Here is a 27591-nt window from a genome sequence, read left to right on the forward strand (position 1 = left end):
TCTGAGCACTATGGGACTTAACATCTGAGGTCATTAGTCCCCTAGAACTTACAACTACTTAAACCTAACCAACCTAAGGACATCACACAAGGAGGACATTAAAAGCAGACTAGCAATGGCAAAATGGGCATTCCTGGCGAAGAGAAGTGTATTATTGTCAAACGTAGGCCCTAATATGGGAAAGAAACTTCTGAGAATGTACGTCTGGAGCACAGAATTGTGTGGTAGTGAAGCGAGGACTGTGGGAAAACGGGAAAAGAAGAGAATCAAAGCATTTAGGATGTGCTGCTATAGACGAATGTTGAAAATTATGCGGACTAATAAGATGAGGAATGAGGAGGTTCTGCGAGGAATCTGAGAGGAAAGAAATACGAGGAAAACACTGACAAAGGGCAGGATGATAGGACGTCTGTTAAGACATCAGGGAATAACTTCCATGTTAGTGGAGGGAGCTGTAGAGGGTAAGAACTGTAGAGGAACACAGAGATTGTAAAACATCCAGCAAATAATTGAGGACGTAGGTTTTAAGTGCTACTCTGGGATGAAGAGGTTGGCATAGGAGAGGAATTCGTGGCGGGCGCATCATATCAGTCAGATGACTGATGACTCAAAATAAAATAAAATCCTCGTTGCAAGACACTATCCAACCCGCTGAGCTGCTCCTCTATGTCCTTTGCTGTCTCTGACAGAAGTAAAATGTCATCGGCAAACTTTCCTTTGGTTTCCTTTACTGCTTGCTCAAAGTATAGATTGAATAACATTGGGGATAGGATAAAACCCTATCTCAGTCCCTTCTCAACCACAGCTTCCTTCCATGCCTCTCGACCCTTTATAATTCTATCTGGTTTCTGTACAGGTTGTAACTAGGCCTTTGTTCCCTGCCTATAACCTTCAGAATTTCAAAGAGTGTATACAGGTTAACATTGTCTTCTGACATGCCTCGGGCGTGTTTCTAAGTTTCTCTCGAATTCAAACTGATCTTCTCCTAAGTCAGCTTCTGCCAGTTTTCCATTCCTTTGTAAAGAATTCGTGTTAGAATTTTGCAAGCACGGCTTATTAAACTGAAAGTTTTGTAATATTCACACGTACAAGCACCTGCTTTCTTTGAAAGTGGAATAATTAGATTCGTCTTGCAGTCTGAGGGAACTTCACCTGTCTCATACATCTTGTTAACCAGATAGCATGATTTTGTCATGGATGGCTCTCCTAAGACTGCTAAAAAAAGAAAAATAATTGGGAAAGAAAGAAGGTGCCAGCTGGACCACGTGTCACCCTAGTTATATCACTGGATCAAACTACATCGGCTGATAATTATTTTCCTTGTTCTCATTTAATAAATTTAAATTCCTTGAGATAATATTTGTGCCTTAGCCCTACGAAACGGTATTAACAAATTGTTTCTTTTATTTTGTAAGGAGAGTTGTCAAAGCATGAAAGTTAAAGCTACACGTGGAACTGGTATTTTTTGCGATTCACAGCCGGTTGAGTAGGATCTGCCAGTGAGAGTGGGAGGGGGGGAAGCGGGTGGAGGGCAACCGATCTCAATGAGGTCGGTAGCTGCGTGGCTACTCAGCGCTGTGTTGGTCCATCGGGTGGGGGTTGCGGCATCTCAGGTGACCAGCACACGCTCATCACTCGCGTGTCCGACAGGTACCTGCGAACCGCCAGCATACGCCACCCAATCTCCTGCGTAGGACGCATATCGTCATTAGGAGCAGACGTGCACTCAAGAGAGATATGTTCTTTTGTGAGCCAGTATTCCGTTAAGCCTTTCCCTGGCGTTTCTAATAAATCTGAAGATATTTTATGCAGTCAGTTGTTTCATTTATAGAAACAAATTTCATCACCATGATCGGTAGTTTTCTAATTTGAAAAACAAATTACCCAGGAAAATTTTGAGTATATTTCTGCAGATTTTCGAACTATGTTGTGATAAAACTCTCTAAAAATGAAATTTACTTCAGCAAAATCACTTCAAATTGTACCTCAGTGTTGAAAAGGAGAGTGACTACTTACCCTCCGCATTATTTGGAACTTTGACAATTGCGCGTATTGTATTGTGTTTGTTAGTGCTGCTTCAGACATCTTGTTCTATATACTGTGCGTTGTGGTCCGTCCGTGGTCCTGCAAACACCGTCAGCTTTGCTATACTAGTGTAATGTTACTGATCTGTACGTTGTATGAAGTATTACCTAAATTTTAAGACAAGGTGCTAGTTAGACGACCAGGTAGAGCAACGAATTGGTACGAGAGTAGGCATGTCCTGCATATTGTCATGTGTATCCGAGAACTTACAGGGTGTTTCAAAAATGACCGGTATATTTGAAACGGCAACAAAAACTAAACGAGCAGCAATAGAAATACACCGTTTGTTGCAATATGCTTGGGACAACAGTACATTTTCAGGCGGACAAACTTTCGAAATTACAGTAGTTACAATTTTCAACAACAGATGGCGCTGCAAGTGATGCGAAAGATATAGAAGACAACGCAGTCTGTGGGTGCGCCATTCTGTACGTCGTCTTTCTGCTGTAAGCGTGTGCTGTTCACAACGTGCAAGTGTGCTGTGGACAACATGGTTTATTCCTTAGAACAGAGGATTTTTCTGGTGTTGGAATTCCACCGCCTAGAACACAGTGTTGTTGCAACAAGACGAAGTTTTCAACGGAGGTTTAATGTAACCAAAGGACCGAAAAGCGATACAATAAAGGATCTGTATGAAAAATTTCAACGGACTTGGAACGTGACAGATGAACGTGCTGGAAAGGTAGGGCGACCGCGTACAGCAACCACAGAGGGCAACGCGCAGCTAGTGCTGCAAGTGATCCAACAGCGGCCTCGGGTTTCCGTTCGCCGTGTTGCAGCTGCGGTCCAAAAGACGCCAACGTCCACGTATCGTCTCATGCGCCAGAGTTTACACCTCTATCCATACAAAATTCAAACGCGGCAACCCCTCAGCGCCGCTACCATTGATGCACGAGAGACATTCGCTAACGATATAGTGCACAGGATTGATGACGGCGATATGCATGTGGGCAGCATTTGGTTTACTGACGAAGCTTATTTTTACCTGGACGGCTTCGTCAATAAACAGAACTGGCGCATATGGGGAACCGAAAAGCCCCATGTTGCAGTCCCATCGTCCCTGCATCCTCAAAAAGTACTGGTCTGGGCCGCCATTTCTTCCAAAGGAATCATTGGCCCATTTTTCAGATCCGAAACGATTACTGCATCTCGCTATCTGGACATTCTTCGTGAATTTGTGGCGGTACAAACTGCCTTAGACGACACTGCGAACACCTCGTGGTTTATGCAAGATGGTGCCCGGCCACGTCACACGGCCGACGTCTTTAATTTCCTGAATGAATATTTCGATGATCGTGTGATTGCTTTGGGCTATCCGAAACATACAGGAGGCGGCGTGGATTGGCCTCCCTATTCGCCAGACATGAACCCCTGGGACACTTGAAAGACCAGGTGTACCGCCAGAATCCAGAAACAATTGAACAGCTGAAGCAGTACATCTCATCTGCATGTGAAGCCATTCCGCCAGACATGTTGTCAAAGGTTTCGGGTAATTTCATTCAGAGACTACGCCATATTATTGCTACGCATGGTGGATATGTGGAAAATATCGTACTATAGAGTTTCCCAGACCGCAGCGCCATCTGTTGTTGAAAATTGTAACTATTGTAATTTCGAAAGTTTGTCTGCCTGAAAATGTACTGTTGTCCCAAGCATATTGCAACAAACGGTGTATTTCTATAGCTGCTCGTTTAGTTTTTATTGCCGTTTCAAATATACCGGTCATTTTTGAAACACCCTGTAATTACTTCAGCTGGAAAAGTACACATTTCTCTGTGTCTCTCAGAATAATTCGTCTACATTTCTTTTACGACATAGTTTAAAACTATTTTATTTTTTATGATTTGTTACTTATTCTACAGTTTGGCACGAATTTATCGTACAACGCGGTTAGTTCAGTAGTACACCGTCTAGACACACAAATGTGGATAATGCCTCTGTTCAACGTCAACGTGCAGTAGTACATACGGCAGGTGCCAGCACTGGCAGTGGAGGGTACATAAGGCGTATCTGGCGCGGTAAACAGTGAAGTCAAAACGGAGCGATTTATCTCACGTTCAGAAGGGCATAATCATTGGTTTTCTGGTCTAGGGTGGAAGCATTTTCCAAACGGTTAAGTTTGTAAACTATTCACATGCCGCCGTGGTTGAAGTATACGCTGCATAACCAAATGGCACTACTCAAATCCGGTGCTGAGGCAACCGTGGTGCACGGCAGCCCATAAATGACAAACATGAAACGTATTCGTAGTTGCGAACATGGACTAGCACCTGCTGTATAACGGAATGAACAGAAAATTTGTGTCGGACCAGGACTCGGACCCGGATTTTCCCATTTTACGCGAGCGGTCGCCTTACCGTTTCGCTATACAAGCACGACTCACAGCCAGACCGTAACTTCCGTTTGTCGTCAACCATGTGTCCGCAACCTGTCATCTACGTAAATTATCTATATTCCCGTACAGGGGACATATTTTAATTGAAAGTCAATCGGCCGGTGTCGGTGGATAAATGCGACATATATACAGGGTGGTCCATTGATCGTGACAGGGCCAAATATCTCACGAAATAAGCGTCAAACGAAAAAACTACAAAGAACGAAACTTGTCTAGCTTGAAGGGGGAAACCAGATGGCGCTATGGTTGGCCCGCTAGACGGCGCTGCCATAGGTCAAACGGATATCAACTGCGTTTTTTTTTTTTAAATAGGAACCCCCATTTTTATTACATATTCGTGTAGTACGTAAAGAAATATGAATATTGTAGTTGGACCACTTTCTTCCCTTTGTGATAGATGGTGCTGTAATAGTCACAAATATATGGCTCACAATTTTAGACGAACAGTTGGCAACAGGTAGGTTTTTTAAATTAAAATATAGAACGTAGGAACGTTTGAACATCTTATTTCGGTTGTTCCAATGTGATACAAGTGCCTTTGTGAACTTATCATTTCTGAGAACGTATGCTGTTACAGCGTGATTACCTGTAAATGCCACTTTAGTGCAATAAATGCTCAAAATGATGTCGGTCAACCTCAATGCATTTGGCAATACGTGTAACGACATTCCTCTCAACAGCGAGTAGTTCGCCTTCAATACCGCTTCAACCGCACGCGAGCTGTGTGCCGGACATCCATCATGTTGGAAGTACATCGCCATTCTGTCATGCAGTGAAACATCTTGTAGTAACATCGGTAGAACATTACGTAGGAAATCAGCATACTTTGCACCATATAGATTGCCATCGATAAAATGGGGGCCAATTATCCTTCCCTCCATAATGCCGCACCATACATTAACCCGCCATGGTCGCTGATGTTCCGCATGTCGCAGCCATCGTGGTTGACGTGTCACATGTGGCTGAACTCTTCCTGTTCTCTTAAATAACGTAACTATCCGGCGAACTGTCCGGACACTTGGATGATGTCGTCCAGGATACCGAGCAGCATGCATAGCACACGCCCGTTGGACATTTTGATCACAATAGCCATACATCAATACAATATCGGCCTTTTTCGCAATTGGTAACGTGTCCATTTTAACAAGGGTTATGTATCACGAAGCAAATGCCGTCCGTACCGGTAGAATGTTAGGTGATACCAGGTACTTATACGGTTGTGACTATTACAGCGCCATCTATCACAAAGCGAAAAAAGTGGTCCAATTAAAGCTTTTATATTTCTTTACGTAGTACACGAATATGTAATAAAATAATGGGGGTTCGTATTTAAAAAAACGCAGTTGATATCCGTTTGACTTATGGCAGCGCCATCTAGCGGGCCAGCCATAACGCCATCTGGTTCCCCCTTCAACCTAGACGAGTTTCCTTCTTTGTAGTTTTTTCGTTTGACGCTTATTTCGTGAGATATTTGGCCCGGTCATGATCAATGGAGCACATGCTTGTCCGAAGGAGGTTTGCATCGTAGTTCGGAATAACACAGGCACTGCAAGGTCGTATTTACCCGCCAACACCGAGCAAGTGACTTCCAGGTAAAATATCTCCACTATACGGGAATCTTCATAGTGGATGTAAGAGTACAGGTTGTGGACACATAATTGACGACATATGGAAGTTTGAGTCTGGCCGTGCGTCGTGCCAAATGGTAAACAGACCGCACGGGACAATCGGGAAAACTGGTTTCGAGTCCCAGACGGTACAAATTTTCGTCGTCTTCATTCTATTACGCAACGTAGCCAATATTCGCAACTACCGCAGCCCTGTTTCTTCGGACATGCATGCATGTTCGGTAAACTCTGCATCTTAATTCGGAAAACACAGGCACTGCAATATCGAATGAATGACAGGGGTGAACGACAGCTGCAGTAATACATAGAGCCGAAAGGACGTTGAACTGTTGAGCAACTCACTTCCCAGATGAACCAAGTGTCTCCTCAAGGACGTTCAGCGAACGTTGCTGCATACGAACTTCCGCCGGGGTTCCTTTTCAAATGAATCAAGTTTTATTTTCTATCGGATAAATGGCTATTGGCGTGTACGGCATGAAACGTCTGTAAACCAACACCCTGCACAATCGTCTGTTATGCACCCATGCTTGGGGGCCCTATCCAGCTCTACATGCAATTTGTTTTTCCTCGACAAGATAGCATTTACCAGCAGGACAATGCAGCGTGTCCCACAGCTACAAAAGTTTGAAAAATATCAGGATGAGTTTACCATATTTCCCTAGTTTCCAAACTCTCCAGATTTTCATTCAATCGAGAATCTGTGGGACCACATTCTTCGTGCTATTCGCACCGTGGATCCTCAACTGAGTAACATAGTGCAGCTGGCCACGGCACTGGAGTCGACATGGATCCAGACTGCTGTCGGTACATTCCAGAATGTCACTGACGCTCTTTGTGCACGTCTCGCAGTTTTCCGTGCTGAGAAAGGTGGTTACTCACGTTTTTCACACGTAGTCACACTAATAGCACTGGACAATGTACTTTTGTGCTCTTACTTTGCTGTGACTCATATGTTCTCTAATTATGCTGATGCTGTAACCAACAACAATAAATAAACGTTCTGGTCATCAAACATTAATATAACGTAACTCGATGGAACATTGTCTCCGCAGGAAATAAAGGCCCACAAGAAAACAAAATAGACTGAACTGAGCCCTGAAGTTCGTCGCCAACTACAGGATACAATTCGCAACTCTGGATAATAATATGAGCAAGTTCCATTAGTGTTCCACACGATATAGGCCACGGCAGCATACGTATCCAGAGGTAATGTTTCGGCCTCTATCATCTGCGGCCGGGCATTCCCGACAAAGTCCCGCGGCAGAAAAACAGAGCAACAATACGATATCGGCAGAGTTCAAGGAATGTCGTTCTTAGAATTGTGTGACAATGGCGGTGAGAGGATAGCTGGCGATAGTGTGTGAGAATAATTTGTTGGCGCCCATCTACATAGGGAGAAATGATCATCATATCAAAATAACAGAAATCTGAGTTCGCACGGAAAGATGTAAGCGTTCGTCTCTCCAGTGTGGTGTTCGAGATTAGAATGGTAGCGATATAATTTGGAGGTGCTTCAATGAATCCTCTGCCACACACTTAACTGTGAATTGTAGCCATGTAGAGGTAGATGTAGAGGCTGAAGTGAAGTGGCTGCCTGAAGGAAATTACTTGCGCCTGTTCTCAGGCTAGATCATCGATGTCCATGGTCTCTATCTGCACTGCGACTGCGTCCATAAATAGCGATATGGAGAAGCTGACGTTTATATTCTATTCTAAATTAATGTTATGGCAGGTTCAGAGGTTTCTCCAGCACACACTGTAGGTTTTTCGTTCGGGTAACTTACACGCGTCTCGTTGGCTTTTTACGGTCGGAAGGAAAGGAGCTGCATGCAGATATCCGGTGTGGTGTTTAAATGCGGCTAACGCTTCCCCGTCGCACTAATAAGTCAAGGCGTTGCATAGCAGGCTCACAAACATCAGATCAAATTTTAGCCAAGTCCCTGGTAAAAGAACAAACCAAATTACCACTCTGATAGAGATTAGATATTTATTGATAGGAATAACTACACATTAAAACCCAAAAACTAAATTTTTGTCAACCATGAACACAACTGTTGAAGGTCTGTGTAGAAATCAGTAATACAACAATCTACAAGGAGAAATAATACTCGCTCATTAGTCTGTAGACAATGGAATAAGGATAAATGTCTGTGGCATTCATGCAATTTATCAGGAGACCTTGGTGAATGGTCTTTACTTGGCTGTGAAGTGACGAAATGAAATTCAGTGGTTGTGGTTTGACCAGTGATCTGTTACTTTAGGCCTACGGCAAAATGTGCAGAGGTGTGAATGAAACCATTTGCGGTCGTACTTTGCCCCTCATCCTGCTGTAACATTTTTAGCGTTAACTGTTCGGTATCAACATGACAATCATACCTGCTGAAAAAACACAGATCGTTGCAAGCAGTAAAAGGAAATCTGGTGAGTCTGCTGAAGAAGCCTAGTGGCACCTGACCTGAGATTCATCAGACACCGTTGGGATGAATCACAGTGTAGGTTGCGTGGCTTGTAGTTCACCAGTTTGGGTGACTGTAGTGTGTGTGTGTGTGTGTGTGTGTATTGTAGTGTCTTCTTCGATTAGTGATTCCTAACCTGGGGGTAGCTACCACGTAAAGAGCACAATGAAATTTTCTGGCGGGTAAAAACTAACCACATTTGATTCTGTTTGAGTGACGAAACTAAATTATTTTCGAAAGATTTTTATTATTATCACAATTTTGTAAGACTCTGATACTGATTATATAAGTTATCAATAAATACGTTTTCGCAATTAGTAGCATTTATGCGGTGGAGGTGACAGGTTCAAAAATGGTTCAAATGGCTCTGAGCACTATGGGACTTAACATCTAAGGTCATCAGTCCCCTATAACTTAGAACTACTTAAACCTAACTAACCTAAGGACATCACACACATCCATGCCCGAGGCAGGATTCGAACCTGCAACCGTAGCATCAGCGGCACCTAGAACCGCTCGGCCACAACGGCCGGCGACAAGTTCCTCACATAGTCAACCCACTACACACATACGTTGTGCTTTCTCCCGTACATCGCTGATGATAAAACTGAGGCACATACGTAACAAATGCTAAATATCTCAAGAAAATGTTTTCTTCAAGTTGCATAATGTGCCTCCAGTAGTTCAGAAATTGCTTCATTACTTGCAATGAAACAGATAAATGAATTAATTGACAGCACGACACAGCAGTAACTACATAAGGACTACTGTACTGCTGTACACATTATTATTATTATTATTATTATTATTGGACTGGTTAGAAACAAACCATTAACGGCCTAAAGTCGTCCAACTTCCGTCAGTTCAGTAGCAAGGAGTTCAAGAATCAACTGATGTAGAAACGATAACTATAGTGCACGCATGTGAACTTGTTTGATTTCAAATGGGGTTGCAGTGTGCTGGTCAAGCAAGTGCCGCATTGAAGAGGAGAAACCCAGGTATGTTTTGTAACAAGTATCTACATTCACTGCATGTGTTTAGCTTTCGTATCTGACAAGGAGTTGTGGGTAGCACGTGTGCTTCATCATTCATTGTAAAACACACACACACACACACACACACACACATATATACACACAAAATATTATTGATCTATAATCAATTTAAAAATAAAGTGTTCCAAGTAAAGTCTTTCATTCTGCAGTACAGTCAGGCACTAAATTGGATGATAGTCAAGGGGTAGAGCACATGCCCGAGACAGGGTTGGAACCTGCGACCGTTGCGGTCGCGCGGTTCCAGACTGTAGCGCCTAGAACCTCTCGGCCACCCCGGCCGGCTGTGTGATTGCACTCAGGGGTAATAGTCTAACGAAGGTTGGGAACACTGTCTTAGACGATGATGAAACAAAGGAGAGGGCAGAATAAGATGCCGGCACATAGTTTACTGCTCTCCAATAACATCATCTGATGGATTAATCAGCATTAACAACATAATGTCACCTCACTTCATGAGATACTTTGGAGAGGTTCGACATTTAAACCACGACGTTGGAGTAGGCTCTAGTTAGCAGTAGGCCCTGTATTGTAATGACAAGTCGTATTTTTTTCCTGAACTTTAGGATGAATTTTCTTCATGCGTCGGTTTGTTTCGTACTAAAAACAAAGCGACTTATGGCGAAGTTCTGCGTGATAATTCGATACAACGATCCCAAATTAGTTCAGTGTGATATTCGTCTTATCGAAATGTACTGACAGGGAAAGCAAGACATGAAGAATAACCAGTAGTCTAGCAGCGACTGCCGGCCGTGGTGGCCGTGCGGTTCTGGCGCTGCAGTCCGGAACCGCGGGACTGCTACGGTCGCAGGTTCGAATCCTGCCTCGGGCATGGGTGTGTTGTGGCACTTCTGCGTGTGTTGTGGCACTTCTGCGTGCTCGTTGCCGGCTTACACGATATTAGGCAGGTCTACCAGTTTCTTTGGCTCTTCAGTGTAGAATACAGCTAGGAAACGGTGTGCACTGCGTTGATCCGACTTGGGGAGTCTTAACCAATGAGTTGTGCAATGTAGTAAAGATAGAGCTGCAACTTATCAAAAAGACGTATCCACTTATAAACAGTTTACACAGACAACGATTTGTGGATGAACAGTTTTAGCAATGAGAGGGCAACTATGTTAAACCTAGAAGAATGCGTACATTGCTCAGTATAATTCCTAAGTTCGCTCAATTTTCCCGGTATGACGTTGCAAATCACTTTCTAAACAACACTATAGAAGCGGAAAATAAAAACGCAAGTCAGTATTCATATCAAGAATTCAGCTCATTTGAGCTAGCTTACCATTCAACACTGAAAGGCTCTAATTTCTGGTGCAGTGTGTTCGTCCTTAGGTTAGTTAGGTTTAAGTAGTTCTAAGTTCTAGGGGACTTATGACCTAAGATGTTGAGTCCCATAGTGCTCAGAGCCATTTTCTAGCAGCGACTGAGCAGTGCTGCTGCATGACATCGCGTGCAGGGGCGGTGCTGTCACTACTGGAGTACTGGTTACTCTTCGTGTGTGTTGTCATTAGCGTAAGTTAGTTTAAGTTAGATTAACAGTGTGTAAGCCTAGGGACCGATGACCTGAGCAGTTTGGTTTCATAGGAACTAACCACCACCACCACCAACACCACACTGAAGCGCCGAAGTAACTGGTGTAGGCATGCGTATCCAAAGACAGAGATGTGAAAACGAGGAGAATACTGCACTGCGGTCGGAAGCGCCTATATAAATCAGCAAGTGTCTGGCACAGTTGCTAAATCGGTTAATGCTGCTACAATGATAGGTTACCAAGATTTAAGAGAGTTTGGAATGTGGTGTTATAGTCGGCGCACGGGCGATGGGACACAGCATCTTCGAGGTAACGATGAAGTGGGGATTTTCGATTACGACCATTTCACGAGTGTACCGTGCAGCCCTTCCGCAAAATGCCGGCCGCTGTGGCCGAGCAATTCTAGGTGCTTCAGTCAGGAACCATGCGGTTGCTACGGTCGCAGGTTCGAATCCTGCCTCGGGCATGGATGTTTGTCAAGTCCTTAGTTAGGTTTAAATAGTTCTAAGTCGAGGGGACTGAAGACCTTAGAGGTTAAGTCCCATAGAGCTCAGAGTCATTTGAACAATCTTCCTCAAATTGCTTCAGATTTCAATGCTGGCCCTTCAACGTCAGCTTGCGAACCATTCAACGAAACATCATCGATATGGGCTTTCGTAGCCGAAGGTTCACCCATGTACCCTTGATGACTGCACGACATAAAACATTACGCCTCGCCTGGGGCCGTCAACACCGACATTGGACTGTTGATGACTGGAAAAAGTTGCCTGCTCGGACGAGTCTCGCTTCAGATAGTATCGAGCGGATGGACTTCTACGGGTATGAAGACAACTTGATAAACCCATGGACCCTGCATGTCAGTAGGGGACTGTTCAGGCTGGTGGAGTCTCTGTAGTGGTGTGGGGAGTGTGCAGTCTGATACGTCTAGATACAACTCTGACAGGTGACGTGTGCGTAAGCGTACTGGCTGATCACCTGCTCCCATTCATGTTGATTGTGAATTCCGACGGACTTGGGCAATTCCAGCAAGACAATGCGACACCCCACATGCCCAGAACTGCTACAGAGTGGCTCCAGGAACACTCCTCTGAGTTTCAACATTTCCGCTGGCCACTAAACTCCCACGACATGAATATTATTGAGCATATCTGGGCTGCCATGAACATGCTGTTAAGAAGAGATCTCCACCCCTTTGTACTCTTACGATTTTTTTGGAGAGCTCTGCAAGATTTATGGTGTCAATTTCCTCCAGCACTAGATCAGACATTATTCGAGTCCATGGCACGTCGTGTTGTGGCACTTCTGCGTGCTCGTTGCCGGCTTACACGATATTAGGCAGGTCTACCAGTTTCTTTGGCTCTTCAGTGTAGAATACAGCTAGGAAACGGTGTGCACTGCGTTGATCCGACTTGGGGAGTCTTAACCAATGAGTTGTGCAATGTAGTAAAGATAGAGCTGCAACTTATCAAAAAGACGTATCCACTTATAAACAGTTTACACAGACAACGATTTGTGGATGAACAGTTTTAGCAATGAGAGGGCAACTATGTTAAACCTAGAAGAATGCGTACATTGCTCAGTATAATTCCTAAGTTCGCTCAATTTTCCCGGTATGACGTTGCAAATCACTTTCTAAACAACACTATAGAAGCGGAAAATAAAAACGCAAGTCAGTATTCATACCAAGAATTCAGCTCATTTGAGCTAGATTACCATTCAACACTGAAAGGCTCTAATTTCTGGTGCAGTGTGTTCGTTCAGTATGACAATCAATAAATCACAAAGCCAATCAGTTCACTTTCGGAGAATGAATTTAAAAGAAACTTGTTCCTCACAGACACAACGATATGTAGCGTGTTCGCCTATTGGACAATCTCAAACCGTTTCTTTTCTTTCTTTTTTTTGTCTTTTCATCCAAAAACATCAAGGAAAAAATAGGTTACATCTACATACTTTGAAGAAGTTAGATGCAGTACATTCGAGATGATTACATTTCTTCTTGGGATTCAGAAAACAAAAAGATAAAAGACCCACTGAAGGTCTTCTTCAGCTAGTAACAATAATAATAGTAATAATAAAATACAATGGATGAGCAGATGCTGACGATGATGATGATGCTGACGATGACGATGATGCTGACGATGATGATGATAATGATGATGATTATGTTGCGTGGTGGTGGCTATCTCAAAATGAAGACAAGCGTGTAATGCTTATTCTACAATTTGTCTTACCATATGCCTGTTGCAAAAATCACTTCTCTCATTATTTCTGGTATTCTACATCAACAAAGCATAAAATCAGCTGTCCTATAAAGATACACAAGTTTAGCAGTAAACAAAGTGCTGACAGTGAGACTGAAGTAAGATTCGACTGCTTACCGAGCCCGGAGACGAAACTGTATTTGGAGTTGACGGGCGCGCTAAGAGAACGCTCGCAGAAGTAGGCGGCAGGTTGCCCGCAGTCGCGGCTCCGGAGAGCGGCCACCTTCGGTCCCGTGGTCTGCAGCTCCAGACACTGCTGACGTGGCACCGACTGTGGCGTCCCAGGCGGCCAGTTCGCAGACAACACCGTTTCAACATCTTCCCCTGTCGGGACACACATTTATCAAACTCTTGAAAGGTAGTCTCCTTACAACCGGAATAAATAATTTTTGAGCTGTTACAACAGCTAGCATATTACCGGTAAAGCGAGAAACTTTTAAAGCTGATCTGCCCCTACCTTTGGTGCCAAGTAGGGAAAAAGTCTATTGCTAATTTCTTTTACTGTCAGTGTCGGCAACTACTTCAGCTCAGTGTCTCCCACAGTAAATATATTCTTTATCAGAATCTGTTCCTCATGGATACAGGCAACACAAGCTGTGGAGCTGCTGGTGATCAGATGGTAACTGTTCCGAAAATATGGTGTTTCAAGGAAACTGAACGCTCTGGTTGTGTCCCAAACTGCTGAAGGTATTAAAATAACAAGTATTTAAGCAGACCTCTTCTTTTGTTTGGCCATGTCTGTCTAAAACAAAATAGGAGAATGAGTCCGTCTTCAGCTAACACTTCTAGGTTACGATCACTAAAACTAGTAGCAGCGAGATACCGCGATCTTCAGCGGGCTTCTTTACTGTAAAAAAACGAAAATTAACACACATAGAATTTCATTACGAAAAACGTTATTATTTTTGTTCTACTGGTTTCCAGATACATATGTAAATAAATTTATAATTGCAGAGCTCAGTCTGTTAAAAAAACGTAAGATTTTGTTTGAACAAACGAGAATACTTGCTAACGCATCGACCGAAAGGGGTTTGTAATCAGAGATGCAGTTGAAATTTGACTCTCTAAAAATAACTTCAATAGAGACACCGGATATGCACATAGCAAAGCACTCAAGCGTGCAGACTGATAAAATTGTACATCGGAAGATCATTGCATTTAGGCCTCTGAAATGCGTGGCTAAATTTTTGAGTATTGGCTACGTCACTTTTCAGGAGGCCAACCGACGCATCTGATGCATTACATGTAAATAACCCAAAGTATAAAGTTCGGATAAATGAAAGCAGGAATTTGCGGTGAAAATAACGTTCAGAATTCAGATTGTTTTAAATTTTAAGAAAACTGAATTTATTTCAATTGAAATAACATTTATCAAAGTTAATAGGTTTTCATCGGTGAAATAATAATTGTTTGAGTGAGAGCTGAAATGAAATTGAACTTTATCTCATATTCGAGTAAACTTCCGAATAAAACATGGGGAAATAATGGACTTTCGTGCAGCGCATGTCTAAATTCAAAGATCTGCGATTGCCAACTATTTAATTCTAACTGCAGATCACTCTTAAAAATAGCGCTAGTAACGTTTTTAGACTCAGATTAGATCGCCTAACGCGATATATTCACAACACATATGTTGTAACCATTTCAGACTATTCGCTAGCGACACATGCGAATATCACAAGTCCGTGACTCAATCCCTGAAGTAATTTCAACGCCCTGAAGAGGCGACCTACTGCAGCACATACTCACACTGCAAGATCTCAAGCATGACTGCGAAATGAACGTTACAACCTCCTCAGAAACTAGTTCCTTCTTTTACTGATCCTAAAACTTAGCATGTTATTCACTTGCTTGTGTGGAATGTTGAGTATGTGACCTTTTTCCATTAGGCCATTTTAAGTTTGACTTATCCTTCCTCAATCAATGCAACATTTGCTGAATCATTTTTATTCGAAAATGGAGTCACGGGAATAAATATGCTACGTATTTAAACTGCTGTTGATTTTCGACGGAAGAGGGATAAGAACACAGAGGATGCTTCTAAAAATTTCCTAATAATCGTTCGAAATTATAGTTAAGTGTTTTACAACAACAGAGGAAATCTCTCATGAGGTGTAACATTTAAATTACTGTTTAAGTGAATGTTCTTATCTCTACTGTGATTTTCGGTGCAACTGAAGTCGATCAGATAATGCGAGTATGAGAAAGCATACGTTCTAACATAGAACATATCAAAATTATCTTACAAAGAAGCCGCAGATTTAATTTTCATAATACACATGTTTTTGAGTTCATATTGTCATATCTGTTAACGGCACCTACTCACACTTTGGAGACATCATATTGTTTGTCGAAAAACCATATCATCAATTTAAATAAACAATGACTTTTAAGTAAAAGGTACAGTAAGATTATTTGCATGTGTATGTGAAACCAAACAGTACAACATGCAATAACATTTTTCGAAATGTAATGTAACGATGTTAAGTTTTAGAATAGAAGGGCTAGGTGAAATTTGCGGTATTTTGCTGAAACGAGTTTGGGTAGTTAAAAAGTGTTTGCATCAGGATACACCCACAATCTTATATTACCACGCTGAGCTGAAAGTATTTATTGGTTGGTTAATACTGCAACACCATATACTGTTATTCTAAGCAACAAAGCCTTTTTAAATAAATGTTTCCTAAAAGCATTTGATAGCTTTTGAAACTGAGGGAAGAGCGGTATAAAATTGTCAATGCCTACACTTAAACTGCAAACGGCCTTGCCACAGTGGTAACACCGGTTCCCGTCAGATCACAGAAGTTAAGCGCTGTCGGGCTGGGCTACCACGTGGATGGGTGACCATCCACTCTCGCGAGTACTGTTGGCAAGCGGGGTGCACTGTGCCCTTGTGAGGCAAACTGAGGAGCTACTTGATTGAGAAGTAGCGGCTCTGGTCTCGGAAACTGACATACGGCCGGGAGAGCCGTGTGGTGACCACATGCCCCTCCATATCCGCATCCAGTGACGCCTATGGGCTGAGGATGACACGGCGGCCGGTCAGTACCGTTGGGCCTTTATGGCCTGTTAATACAATTAAACTGTTGTAAAATACATCGGAAAACACGGTGAAGTTGAAGGGTAGCTCTAAAACGGCACTAGAATTATAGTAAGATTGCAACGAAATTATCGAATACTGTCACCTGGCGAAAATTTTGATCCGATATCTTAAACTGTTTGTGAAATAGTACTGGTGTTGAAGATACATGGCTCAAACTGTATTAAGTCTGATGTCCAGGAGTCTCGAACCCCACTAGTAGGAGACGAGGTACTGAATTGAAGCTGTGAGGAAGGATTGCGACTCGTGCTTGGGTAACTCAGTTGGTAGAACACTTGCCCGCGAAAGGCAAAGGTCCCGAGTTCGAGTCTCGGTCAGCACTTGCCCACGAAAGGCAAAGGTCGCGAGTTTGAGTCTCGGTCCAGCACATAGTTTTAATGTGCCACGAAGTTTCATATCAACGCACACTTCGCTGCAGAGTGAAAATCTCATTCTGCCCACTAGTAAATAGTGCTTCACGTCTGACGACTGTATAATCAGTTTTCAGAAAATTATCAGTAACTGAGCTGCTAAATGTAAGCCAAAATTAGTACAATTTGCATGACAGAAAACATGTTACATCTTTTAAATTTAAAATAAGGCTTATCTTCCTAAGAATGACAACAGTTTTCTAGCCAGTCCAGTATTATTCTATACGCGACTTTCGGCCGGCCACGGTGGTCTAGCGGTTCTGGCGCTGCAGTCCGGAACCACGGGACTGCTACGGTCGCAGGTTCGAATCCTGCCTCGGGCATGGGTGTGTGTGATGTCCTTAGGTTAGTTAGGTTTCAGTAGTTCTAAGTTCTAGGGGACTTATGACCTAAGATGTTGAGTCCCATAGTGCTCAGAGCCATTTTTTTTATACGCGACTTTCTAGTAAACTATGATAACCTCTTCATCTCTGAATAGCATTTTAGACTCAGTATTGTCAAACATTTGTTACATATATTCCGAACTCTGGATTCCTCTACAGTTTGTGCCCTTCTAGCTCCCTCTAGTACCATGGAGTCGCATGGTGTCCTTTAATCTTCTTCGTTTCCTCGCTGATTCTGCAGGAAACCTCTTCGTCATCGTATCGTGGCCTTTTAATTTGAATACCGTTGTATAATTCCTAATTATAAAGGCATGATTTCTCTTCCTTTTTGTTAGAGGTGTCTATCGTTTTACCATCGTTTGCACAAAGAACAGAAATGTCACTTACAACGTAGTCCAACTGGCGTAATTCCGCCCCCGTAGTTGAGTGGTCAGCGCGAAAGAAAGTTAATCCCAAGGGCCCGGGTTCGATTCCCGGCTGGTCGGAGATTTTCTCCGCTCAGGGACTGGGTGTTGTGTTGTCCTAATCATCATTTCATCCCCATCGCCGCGCAAGTCACCGAAGTGGCGTGAAATCGAAAGACTTGCACCCGGCGAACTGTCTCCCTGACGGGAGGCCCTAGTCACACGACATTTATATTTAACTGGCGTAAAATTTAAAGACGATAACACCAGACAAGAGCAATAGTGCCGACTACCAGCAGCGTGAATCTGATCTTTAAACTGCGCGAGCCGTGTTATTATTGAAAACATATTTAGATATCATTGTTCTGTGAAAGGCTTATTGGTATTATTGAGAAATGCGACTCCTGACTACTGTAAAAGTTCCACATCACCTCATATCGTTAAACTATTTTTATTTCAGTGCTTCTAAGGCTGTTTGTCCATTACCATACTGTTGTATTAGTTCGTCTCTTATTGTGCATCATTTTCAGCTTGGATCCTGTTTCCAATCGAGAGTTTCTCATTAGTTGTGCGCGATAGATTACTTTTACTCTGCGTCGCCATTATTGTAAATTCATAGTTTCATTTACTGTAATGAGTTCTTTGGTCTGGCTTTTCGCTATAATTTCAGCATTCACCAGCAATACAAATTTGAACTATAGCAATGTTTCAAGTATAGCAATGGAGGAAATTGCTTTTCAAAAGTGAACCACGGGACTGTACGAGAGTATGTGATGATGGTCTCTTGGTATGGCGCAGAAACATCGACCCCTCTCGACACTTAACTGGCGAAATATCTTGAAGTTCCTTCTTCAAGATATCGACCGGGAAACAGGGCAATACGAAATTTTCCTCCTGCCAGATTTCGTACGACCTGCAGTCTACAACCGTGTGTTGCAACGGTAACAATCTGTGAAGCTATTCTTTGTACCGTCTTTCTCTTGGTTTCTGGGATGTGGTGCAGACCTGTGACGGAGAGGAAGGGCTCCTCGTCGGCAGATCTGCGCACCCCCAGCATGGCGCCGGTGGTGCGGCCGCCGCCGTGCCGCCTCAGCTGGTCCGCCAGGAAGTCCAGCTCGGACTGGGTGCCCGGCACGGCCAGGTGGCCGCCGTCCCTCCAGCAGGACTCTGCGGCGTCCAGCCAGTGGCGGCTGGTGCGGTACAGCCGGTACACCGACCTGTAGCCGCTCGTCTTCTCGCCGGGGTTCACGACGTACCCGGCCTCCACAGAGCCGTACCGCGCTGTTGACAGACAGAGCCCTCGTCACTTGCTGTAGTATCTACAAGAGCTGCTGGCATTTTTAATCTGAAAGAGCACTTACCGCAAAAAACTAGTGAACCATTGCCCATTGAGTCAGTCGTCCGCCCGCCTTATTTTAGACTACATACAAACAAAGATTTAGCGAACATAATTGGAAGTGGGATTCACTGCAGCGCAGTGTAGCTTCATTCCGACAAAATTTGAAGGGTAACGTCAGTAAGGTTGGAGGACGGAAAGCGCTTTGGATTCGCATTTCTATTAGTTTAATTATTCAGGTCATGCCGACATAAGTACACTACTGGCCATTAAAATTGCTACACTACGAAGATGACGTGCTACAGACGCGACAGTTAACCGATAGGAAGAAGAAGCTGTGATATGCAAATTATTAGCTTTTTACAGCATTCACACAAGGTTGGCGCCGGTGGCGACACCTACAACGTGCTGACATGAGGAAAGTTTCCAACCGATTTCTCATACACAAACAGCAGTTGACCGGCGTTGCCTGGTGAAACGTTGTTGTGATGCCTCGTGTAAGGGGGGAAATGCGTATCATCACGTTTCCGACTTTGATAAAGGTCGAATTGTAGCCTATCACGATTGCGGTTTATCGTATCGCCACATTGCTGCTCGCGTAGGTCGAGGTCCAATGACCGTTAGTAGAATATGGAATCGGTGGGTTCAGGAGGGTAATACGGAACGCCCTGACGGGTCCCAACGGCCTCGTATCACTAGCAGTCGAGATGACGGGCATCTTATCCGCATGGCTGTAACGGATCGTGCAGCCACGTATCGATCCCTGAGTCAACAGATGGGGTCGTTTGCAAGACAACAACCATCTGCACGAACAGTTCGACGACGTTTGCAGCAGCATGGTCAATCAGCTCGGACCCCATGGCTGCGGTTACCCTTGACGCAGCATCACAGGCAGCAGCGCCTGCGATGTTGTACTCAACGACGAACCTGGGTACACGAATGGCAAAACGTCATTTTTTCGGATGAATCCAGGTTCTGTTTACAGTATCATGATGGTCGCATCCGTGTTTGGCGACATCGCAGAGAACGCACATTGAAAGTGTGTATTCGTCATCACCTTACTGGCGTATCACCCGACGTGATGGTATGGGGTGCCATTGGTTACACGTCTCGGTCAACTCTTGTTCGCATTGACGGCACTTTGAACAGTGGAAGTTACATTTCAGATGTGTTACGACCCGTGCCTCTACCCTTCATTCGATTCCTGCGAAACCCTACATTTCAGCAAGATAATGCACGACCGCATGTTGCAGGTCCTGTACGGGCATTTCTGGATACACACAATGTTGCACTGCTGCCCTGGCCAGCACATTCTCCAGATCTCTCACCAACTGAAAACGTCCGATCAATGGTGGGCGAGCAACTGTCTCGTCACAATACGCCAGTTACTACTCGTGATGAACTGTGGTATCGTGTTGAAGCTGCATGGGCAGCTGTACCTGTTCACGCCATCCAAGCTCTGTTTGACTCAATGCCCAGGCGTATCAAGGCTGTTATTACGGCCAGAGGTAGTTGTTTTGGGTCCTGATTTCTCAGGATTTATGCACCCCAATTGCGTGAAAACGTAATCACATGTCATTTATAGTATAATATATTTGTCCAATGAATACCCGCTTATCGTCTGGATTTCTTCTTGGTGTAGCAATTTTAATGGCCAGTAGTGTAATTAGGACACTTATATTAGGTAGAAAGGCACAGTGACAAATCTCAAGTTCATGAAAGGGGGTTGACAGTGACTGGGTACTGAATTCATTGCTATCTAATTGCAAAGGGTACTTTTTTACGTGACGGCACTAAATTAGGAAATAGAAGTTTGGTAATGAGAATGCATTCTATATTCATTAACAGTTGTCTTGATCCCGTAGCACAAGAATGTGATTCTGAGGATTTTCCAGATATTGCTTTCCCCGAATGCATCTATTGCGAGTCTGCATTTTGTTTCAGGCACTTTGGCTGGTAAGCTGAATCTACTCGGGAATTTTTGTCAATTTCTTTCGATTCGTTACTTGCCATCATTTTATTTTTAGGGTTTCGTCTTGCCCCGCGTCCTCTGCTATTTTATGGATGACGGGTGCGTTTTTATACGCCAGTTTCAACCTGGGAGATAGGGAACGTTTATTATTTAGCCTCATGAGATCTAATCATGATTTAAGATCCGTAGTCCTCATCTGGTAAAGAAACTGCTCCACATTGATACAGTAAATGTAATTGTAAACTTCATATCTTCTTAAGGTTCACTTGTTTTTCACCTGAAGATATTGGTTTATGGTCAAGAAACTACTTGTGACTGAGTAATAAGAAATAAATTTCTGGCGCCTGTTTCTGTTTTATTGGTTGAAATAATAAGATAATCTAATTTTTTACATGAAATACCCTCATGGAAGTTCCCTTACTGGAAATTTATTTGCAATCCAAAGTTTTCGTTTGCTTGCCTTATTTGCAGTGGACATACCGTCAAATGGAAATAAAAGAAATAAAAATGTCTCCGGTCAGAGACTTGAACCAACGGCCCTTGGATTACCGTTCTGCACTGTTACCATTGCTGCAACCGCTGACTGGAAACTACGCGAACCTAAATGGCTCATACCTCTCCCTATCTGCGCCAAAAATACTATTGTTTTTTCCAAATACTTGGCGATTTGACGCTCCCACTTCAGTCACCCTCGTTTCTGGCCATGCACTGCAAGTAGCATTAATTTAGACTAAATTGATGATTAGCAGGCACGTTCCCCTGTGAGCGCCCCTTTGCGAGGTACTCTCAACACTACCCAACCAACGAGTCGGGTATTCTACCGTTCGTAGTGACTGTTTCTCACACACCCGGAAGTCCAGTTAAAATACACTGACTGTCATTACTGCCAAGATTGTACTTCAAAAAATTATGGATTTTCTTCTGTGGCGGCTAATCACCTGCTTCATCATATGAGCAACATGTTTCATTCTCATTGATACTGTGTTTACAAAATTTGTGTCAGCAATGAAAACCGAAATTTTTCATTGGTTGCAATCCTTTGTAAACGATGATGAAACCCTTATCATAACGAAATTTTAACAACAGGCATGTCGACGATTTGAACTTAAATTCACTTTGTGTCCCTTATTCATTTGTTGTCACAAATGTCTCTCATTATTGTTGATTAATCGTCCCAAACCGCCTGTCACATTTCTTGCAAGCTTTGCGCTTGTAATTTATTGATATTTGTTTCATTTTACCTCAATGAAGGAACTCGATATTTAGCTTAGATATGATGGCCGGTGAGGAATACCAGTACTGGTATGTCTTCGAATATAAACTCATGTACCTCTTCCCGATCGCAGAAACAGCGTTAAGTAAACTCTTTTATTCATTCTGAGTAGCACATATAATAAGGTAGTGGGTTTCAGTTCAGGTGATACGGCGGACTTACGCGACAGGACTGTAACCTCTCCAATGTGGTATGCATTTTAAAAAAATTGCTCAGTATTGTACGGGTAACAGGAGATGATTGTATGACTTAGGTCTTCTCGTTGTATTTCTCCTTCTACCAGCAGTCACCTACAATTATTCACAAATCTGCAATGTTTCTTTGAATAGTAATACATCAACATTCGATAAATATAAGTAGTTGTTCATAGGTCCTGTGTATATTACATAATATTAACTCTGCTTTTTCAGTAATATCCGTTGAACTTTATGGTGGCCACAATCGATTAATGCTGCTGTTTTTCGTGTTAATAAAAGTGTTCTGTATACTCTAACTGACGACGAATGTTATTTGGGATGTAATTACTTACAATGCTTTAGTATTTACGAAGTTTCCTTGGAGATCAGAACTATGTGTCGCACCGTGACTTGAAATTGGCACTTTCGTGGGCAAGCGCTGTACGACTGAGCTACCCAAACATGAATCACGTCCCACCCCCAGAGCTTCACTTCCTCCTGTGCTTCTCTCCCACCTTACAAATAGAAGTTCTCCTGCACAACTTTCAGGACTACCACTCTTTTGAAAGGATACAGAGGAGAAATGGTGGAGTCACAACCTAGGGCATTGTTTGCGGAATGAATTTTCAATTTCCAACGAAGTGTGCGCTGATGTGAAGTTCCGGCTTAACAGAAGTTTCCAACCAGTGCACACGTTGCTGTGAATTGGAAACCATTCCATAAGTCTCTTGAAAACGTGATGATATTGTAAATGTTGTAGATAAGTTATTAACTAAGTTTTGCCAACAAAATGTACAGATTAAAACTCTACAAAATAATGATGACGAACGTGTATCTCTATTTTCAGTCCCAAAACGTCACTGACTTTGGCGAAAATGGGGAAACGGCGTACTACATGTACGTTTACATCTACATAGATACTCCCCAAGCCACCGTAAGGTGCATGGCGGAGGGTACACTGCACCGCTACTTGCCATTTTCTTTCCTGTTTCGCTGGCAAAGAGAGCGAGAGGAAAACGACTGTTTATTTGCCTCCGAATGAGCCCTAATTTCTCGTATATTATGTCCATGGTCCTTACACGCAATTTAAGTTGGCGGAAGTATAATCGTTCGGAAGACAGCTTCAAATGCCGATTCTCTAAATTTTCTCAATATTGTTTCTCGAAAAGAACGTCGCCTTCGCTGCAGGGTTTCCCGTTTGAGTTCCCGAAGCTTCTCCGTTAAACACTGCTGTTGATCTAACCTACGGCAACAGATCTAGGGTAACAAATCTAGCATCCCGCCTCTGAATTGCATCGATGTCTTCCCTGAATCCGACCTGGTGTGGATACCAAACACTCGAGCAGTACTCAAGAACGGATCGCACCAGCGCCTTATCTGCAACACAGTCAGTTCAGCGTCGTGGATCGGCGCAGCCTGCTCCATGGAACTCCACCTGCCGTTCTGGAGTCTGAAGATAATCCTTAAGGATTGAAACCGGCCACTCCAATTAAAAGAAATTTGCGATCAAGAGTGTTTTCTAAGTATCATAGCTTGGTTTCACCTATATCGGTTTAACGTAGCCAGATGACTTCACTGTCACACTCAACTTTGATCTCAATAGAGACAATTTCTTTTGTCAACTGCAATGAACACTATATACTTATGTGGATATGGTGTCTGTTCTTTCAGACATGTCACACTCAACTTTGATCTCAATAGAGACTCTTTTGTCAACTGCAATGAACACTATATACTCATATTGATACCATCGAAGACCTGCAGCTATCTAAAACGAAACTACAATTATATTAGTACCTTCAGCTGCTAACGTGCGTTGATATATATGAACGGGGAAAGGTAAAATGTGTGCCCCCTCCGGGACTCGAACCCGGGATTTCCTGCTTACATGGCAGACGCTCTATCGAGCTGAGCCACCGAGGACACAGAGGTTAGCGTGGCTGCAGGGACTATCTCGCACACGCCTCTCGCAAGACGCACATTCTCACCTTATATGTCGACACACTACATTCGTATTGTCCCACCCCAACACACTCATTACTCGTGGAAGACATTCTTACCAAGTCCCGTAAGAGTTCGCGGAATATGTGTGCATCCACACAGAAGAAGAAGGTCATGGCCGGTATTGCCAGAACTATATACTTGTATGGATATGGTGTCTTTTCTTTCGGACATGTAATCAGGAGATCCCGGGTTCGAGTACCGGTCGGGGCACACATTTCCACCTGTCTTCGTTGATACATATCAACGCCCGTTAGCAGCTGAAGGTACTAATGTAATTCTAATTTCGCTATGAACACTCTCTCTCCTATGGCGTCTAATCGCACTTTCCGATATACGCTCCACAGCTCGCTAAATATATCAGAGCCTCCCACGACGGGTTTCATCCAATTCTCGGACGCAAGAATAACTTCACCGCGAGAACTCTCCTTGAAAGCAGTAAATTTGGGAACTTTATTACGAATACTTCGACAGTTTACTAATAAAATTGTGACAGTCGAAGTGTCTTAATTCCGAACGCTGTTTAACTTTCCTTGCTGCATATTGACTAGCAAGTCTTCATCGGAGCACCTCAAACTGCTGCCTAGCCTAAAAATCTCTTATGTGCACTCCACAAGTACTCTGCTACCTGAGTGGCTGTTTCCTTTGTACATGGTTCAAATGGCTCTGAGTACTATGCAACTTAACTTCTGAGGTCATCAGTCGCCTAGAACTTCGAACTAATTAAACCTAACTAACCTAAGGACATCACACACATTCATGCCCGAGACAGGATTCGAACCTGCGGCCATAGCGGTCGCTCGGCTCCAGACTGTAGCGCCTAGAACCACATGGCCTCCTATGTATAGTGCACCCCTGACCTGTCATTAGGAGTCCTACAAATACCCACACGATAACGCAGGTCTAGAAATTTGCAGCCTAGACCGTCACAGAATCGAAGAAGCCTTTGGTTTAGACCCTCGAATGTGCGCCAAACCCAAGGGCACCCAATAAACTCTGGGAACAATGCTGCAAATTGCGAGCTCTGCTTGCGCCCCTCGCCTGAGTCGTTGGTGCCGACATGAGCCACAATACGCAGACGATTGAACCCTGCACGCTCGGTAGCCACATGCCAGGCCGCCTCCACGTCTCGGATGAGGCCCCCAGGCAGACATACTAAGTGAACAATGGCTTTCCTTCCAACACTGAATGCTATCTGCTTAAATGGCTCCACAATGCGCCTAACATTGAAGCTCCCAATAACTAGCAACAACCCCCCCCCCTCCCCCTCGCCTGCGCGGATCCTGCTGAAGGAGCGGGCACCTGTTCCCTCATAAAGTGAATGGGTGAGACCAGGCGGCCAGTCTCCACGTTAGCCTTCCGCCTCGAGGGACGCGAACGTGTTACCCCCTGCCACCCACCTTGCTGTGATGGCGGATCCGCCGCGTCGGGTGCACTAGGAGGTGCCTCTGGAGCAGAGCCCGCGAGCAACATAAGCGACACCTGAGGTGTCCCATGCGATGCGCCAGATTCTCCGCCACCGATAAACCCCGAGGCAGCAGCCTGGAGGTGACTGACAGTGGCCAACAGCACGTTCAGCTGCTCGCGAACTGCGGCCAGCTGCTCCCGCTTCCGCACACAGCGTACACAAATCTTAGATATCCTAGCAAGACTAAGTGAAAAAGTGAAAGCAGATAATCCTATGCAGCTTGCTCCCCTCCTAATGTGTCACCTGTGGACGTTCTTGAGTTAATGACTTATGTAGCTAGCTGTTCAGTGAGCTAAAAGTGCGCTAGAGACTGAATGAATTTACACTTTCCAAAAGGCCAGATTAAACCTCTTAAGGCCGGCCGCGGTGGTCTAGCGGTTCTGGCGCTGCAGTCCGGAACCGCGGGACTGCTACGGTCGCAGGTTCGAATCCTGCCTCGGGCATGGGTGTGTGTGATGTCCTTAGGTTAGTTAGGTTTACGTAGTTCTAAGTTCTATGGGACTTATGACCTAAGATGTTGAGTCCCATACTGCTCAGAGCCATTTGAACCAAACCTCTTAAATTGAGAAACACGCACGAAATTTAGTAAATATATTGCGAGTAAAACAGAGTAACATATACACTTGACGCTCTAAGAGCTGGTTCCTGACTTACTGACTTACTAACCGTGCAGACGGTTGCTTTCAAAACAAAAGAAATGAGCAACTACTGCTCTACAAATTGAATGAATTTACGCTTTCAAAAACTCGCGATTAAACCTTTAAACAGAGGAAAACGTGTAGATGTTAAAGTGCCAGCACCTGTATACGTACTTGTAACGGAACAAAATTGGTGTCTATGTAAGTAAATTGTAGTGCAGATCTGACGTGCTTATTTAGTAATTACTGCGTAAAGTACGTAATCATACAGAAGAAGGTAGCCATTAGGCATAAGTCAGGCTTACGTCCTTGTTGATCCAGACTGTTGAACACTTTTTCTGCCTGGTGGTTACAATTAAAGTGCAGCTAATCATGAAGGTCCAGTGTGGGCTGAAATTGTCGCATGGCAGCGAAACTTGGTAGATATGCTAAAGCGTTAATCATGAACTCATCTGTGCTGAAAAAATGCAGTTCCAGTTGCGGCCATAAAGTGCAAATCTGGCGCTTTACACTGTTTGTAAAGTGGCAGGACGTCCTCGCTGTCATTTAATAACCCATAACTTTATTGAATAGTATGGCTATCCAGAAGACAGACTGTGCGCTGTTATTGAAACTGTTTTAAGTGAACGACAACAGTTACAGTGCTGCATTGAGAGAGTATCGCAACTGAAAGGTCTGAGGAGAGGCCAGATGTTATTAATTGGATTAAAGAAAGTTATAATGGATTTTGAAAACATGGGTGAGCTTCCTGGAAGAGGAAGACGTCCAATCCTGTAGGAAGTTATTGATGAGGTTGCTGTTACTGATCATGCAGTACGTGCCCCGGTTATTGCTGGTGCTCATATAGCGCCACGAGAGTTGTTTATCCCATTGTCAACAGTACGGAACGTTTAGCGGTCTATTTTAAATTGGTACTCGTATGAGATCAAGACGGGCAGAAACTGAAACATCGTGATCCTCAGCAACGTTCTGAATTTCCTTTCCGTTTGTACCACGGATCGAAATTGATGACATGTGGC

The 27591-nt window shown here is 43.7% G+C and overlaps 1 protein-coding gene across 1 annotated transcript in view; it reads right to left on the minus strand.

The window, feature by feature from the left end:
* The window catches only part of LOC126162526 (uncharacterized), a 68414-nt gene that overhangs the window by 14452 nt on the left and 26371 nt on the right, over positions 1–27591 (minus strand). Inside the window, exons 4-5 of the mRNA XM_049919097.1 lie at positions 18714–18989; positions 13529–13735 (exon numbers count right to left, since the gene is read on the minus strand). Of these exons, the coding sequence (XP_049775054.1) occupies positions 13529–13735; positions 18714–18989 (483 nt within the window). The remainder of the gene's footprint in view (positions 1–13528; positions 13736–18713; positions 18990–27591) is intronic.

Source organism: Schistocerca cancellata, chromosome 2 (genome assembly GCF_023864275.1).
Source record: "Schistocerca cancellata isolate TAMUIC-IGC-003103 chromosome 2, iqSchCanc2.1, whole genome shotgun sequence".
NCBI lineage: Eukaryota > Metazoa > Arthropoda > Insecta > Orthoptera > Acrididae > Schistocerca > Schistocerca cancellata.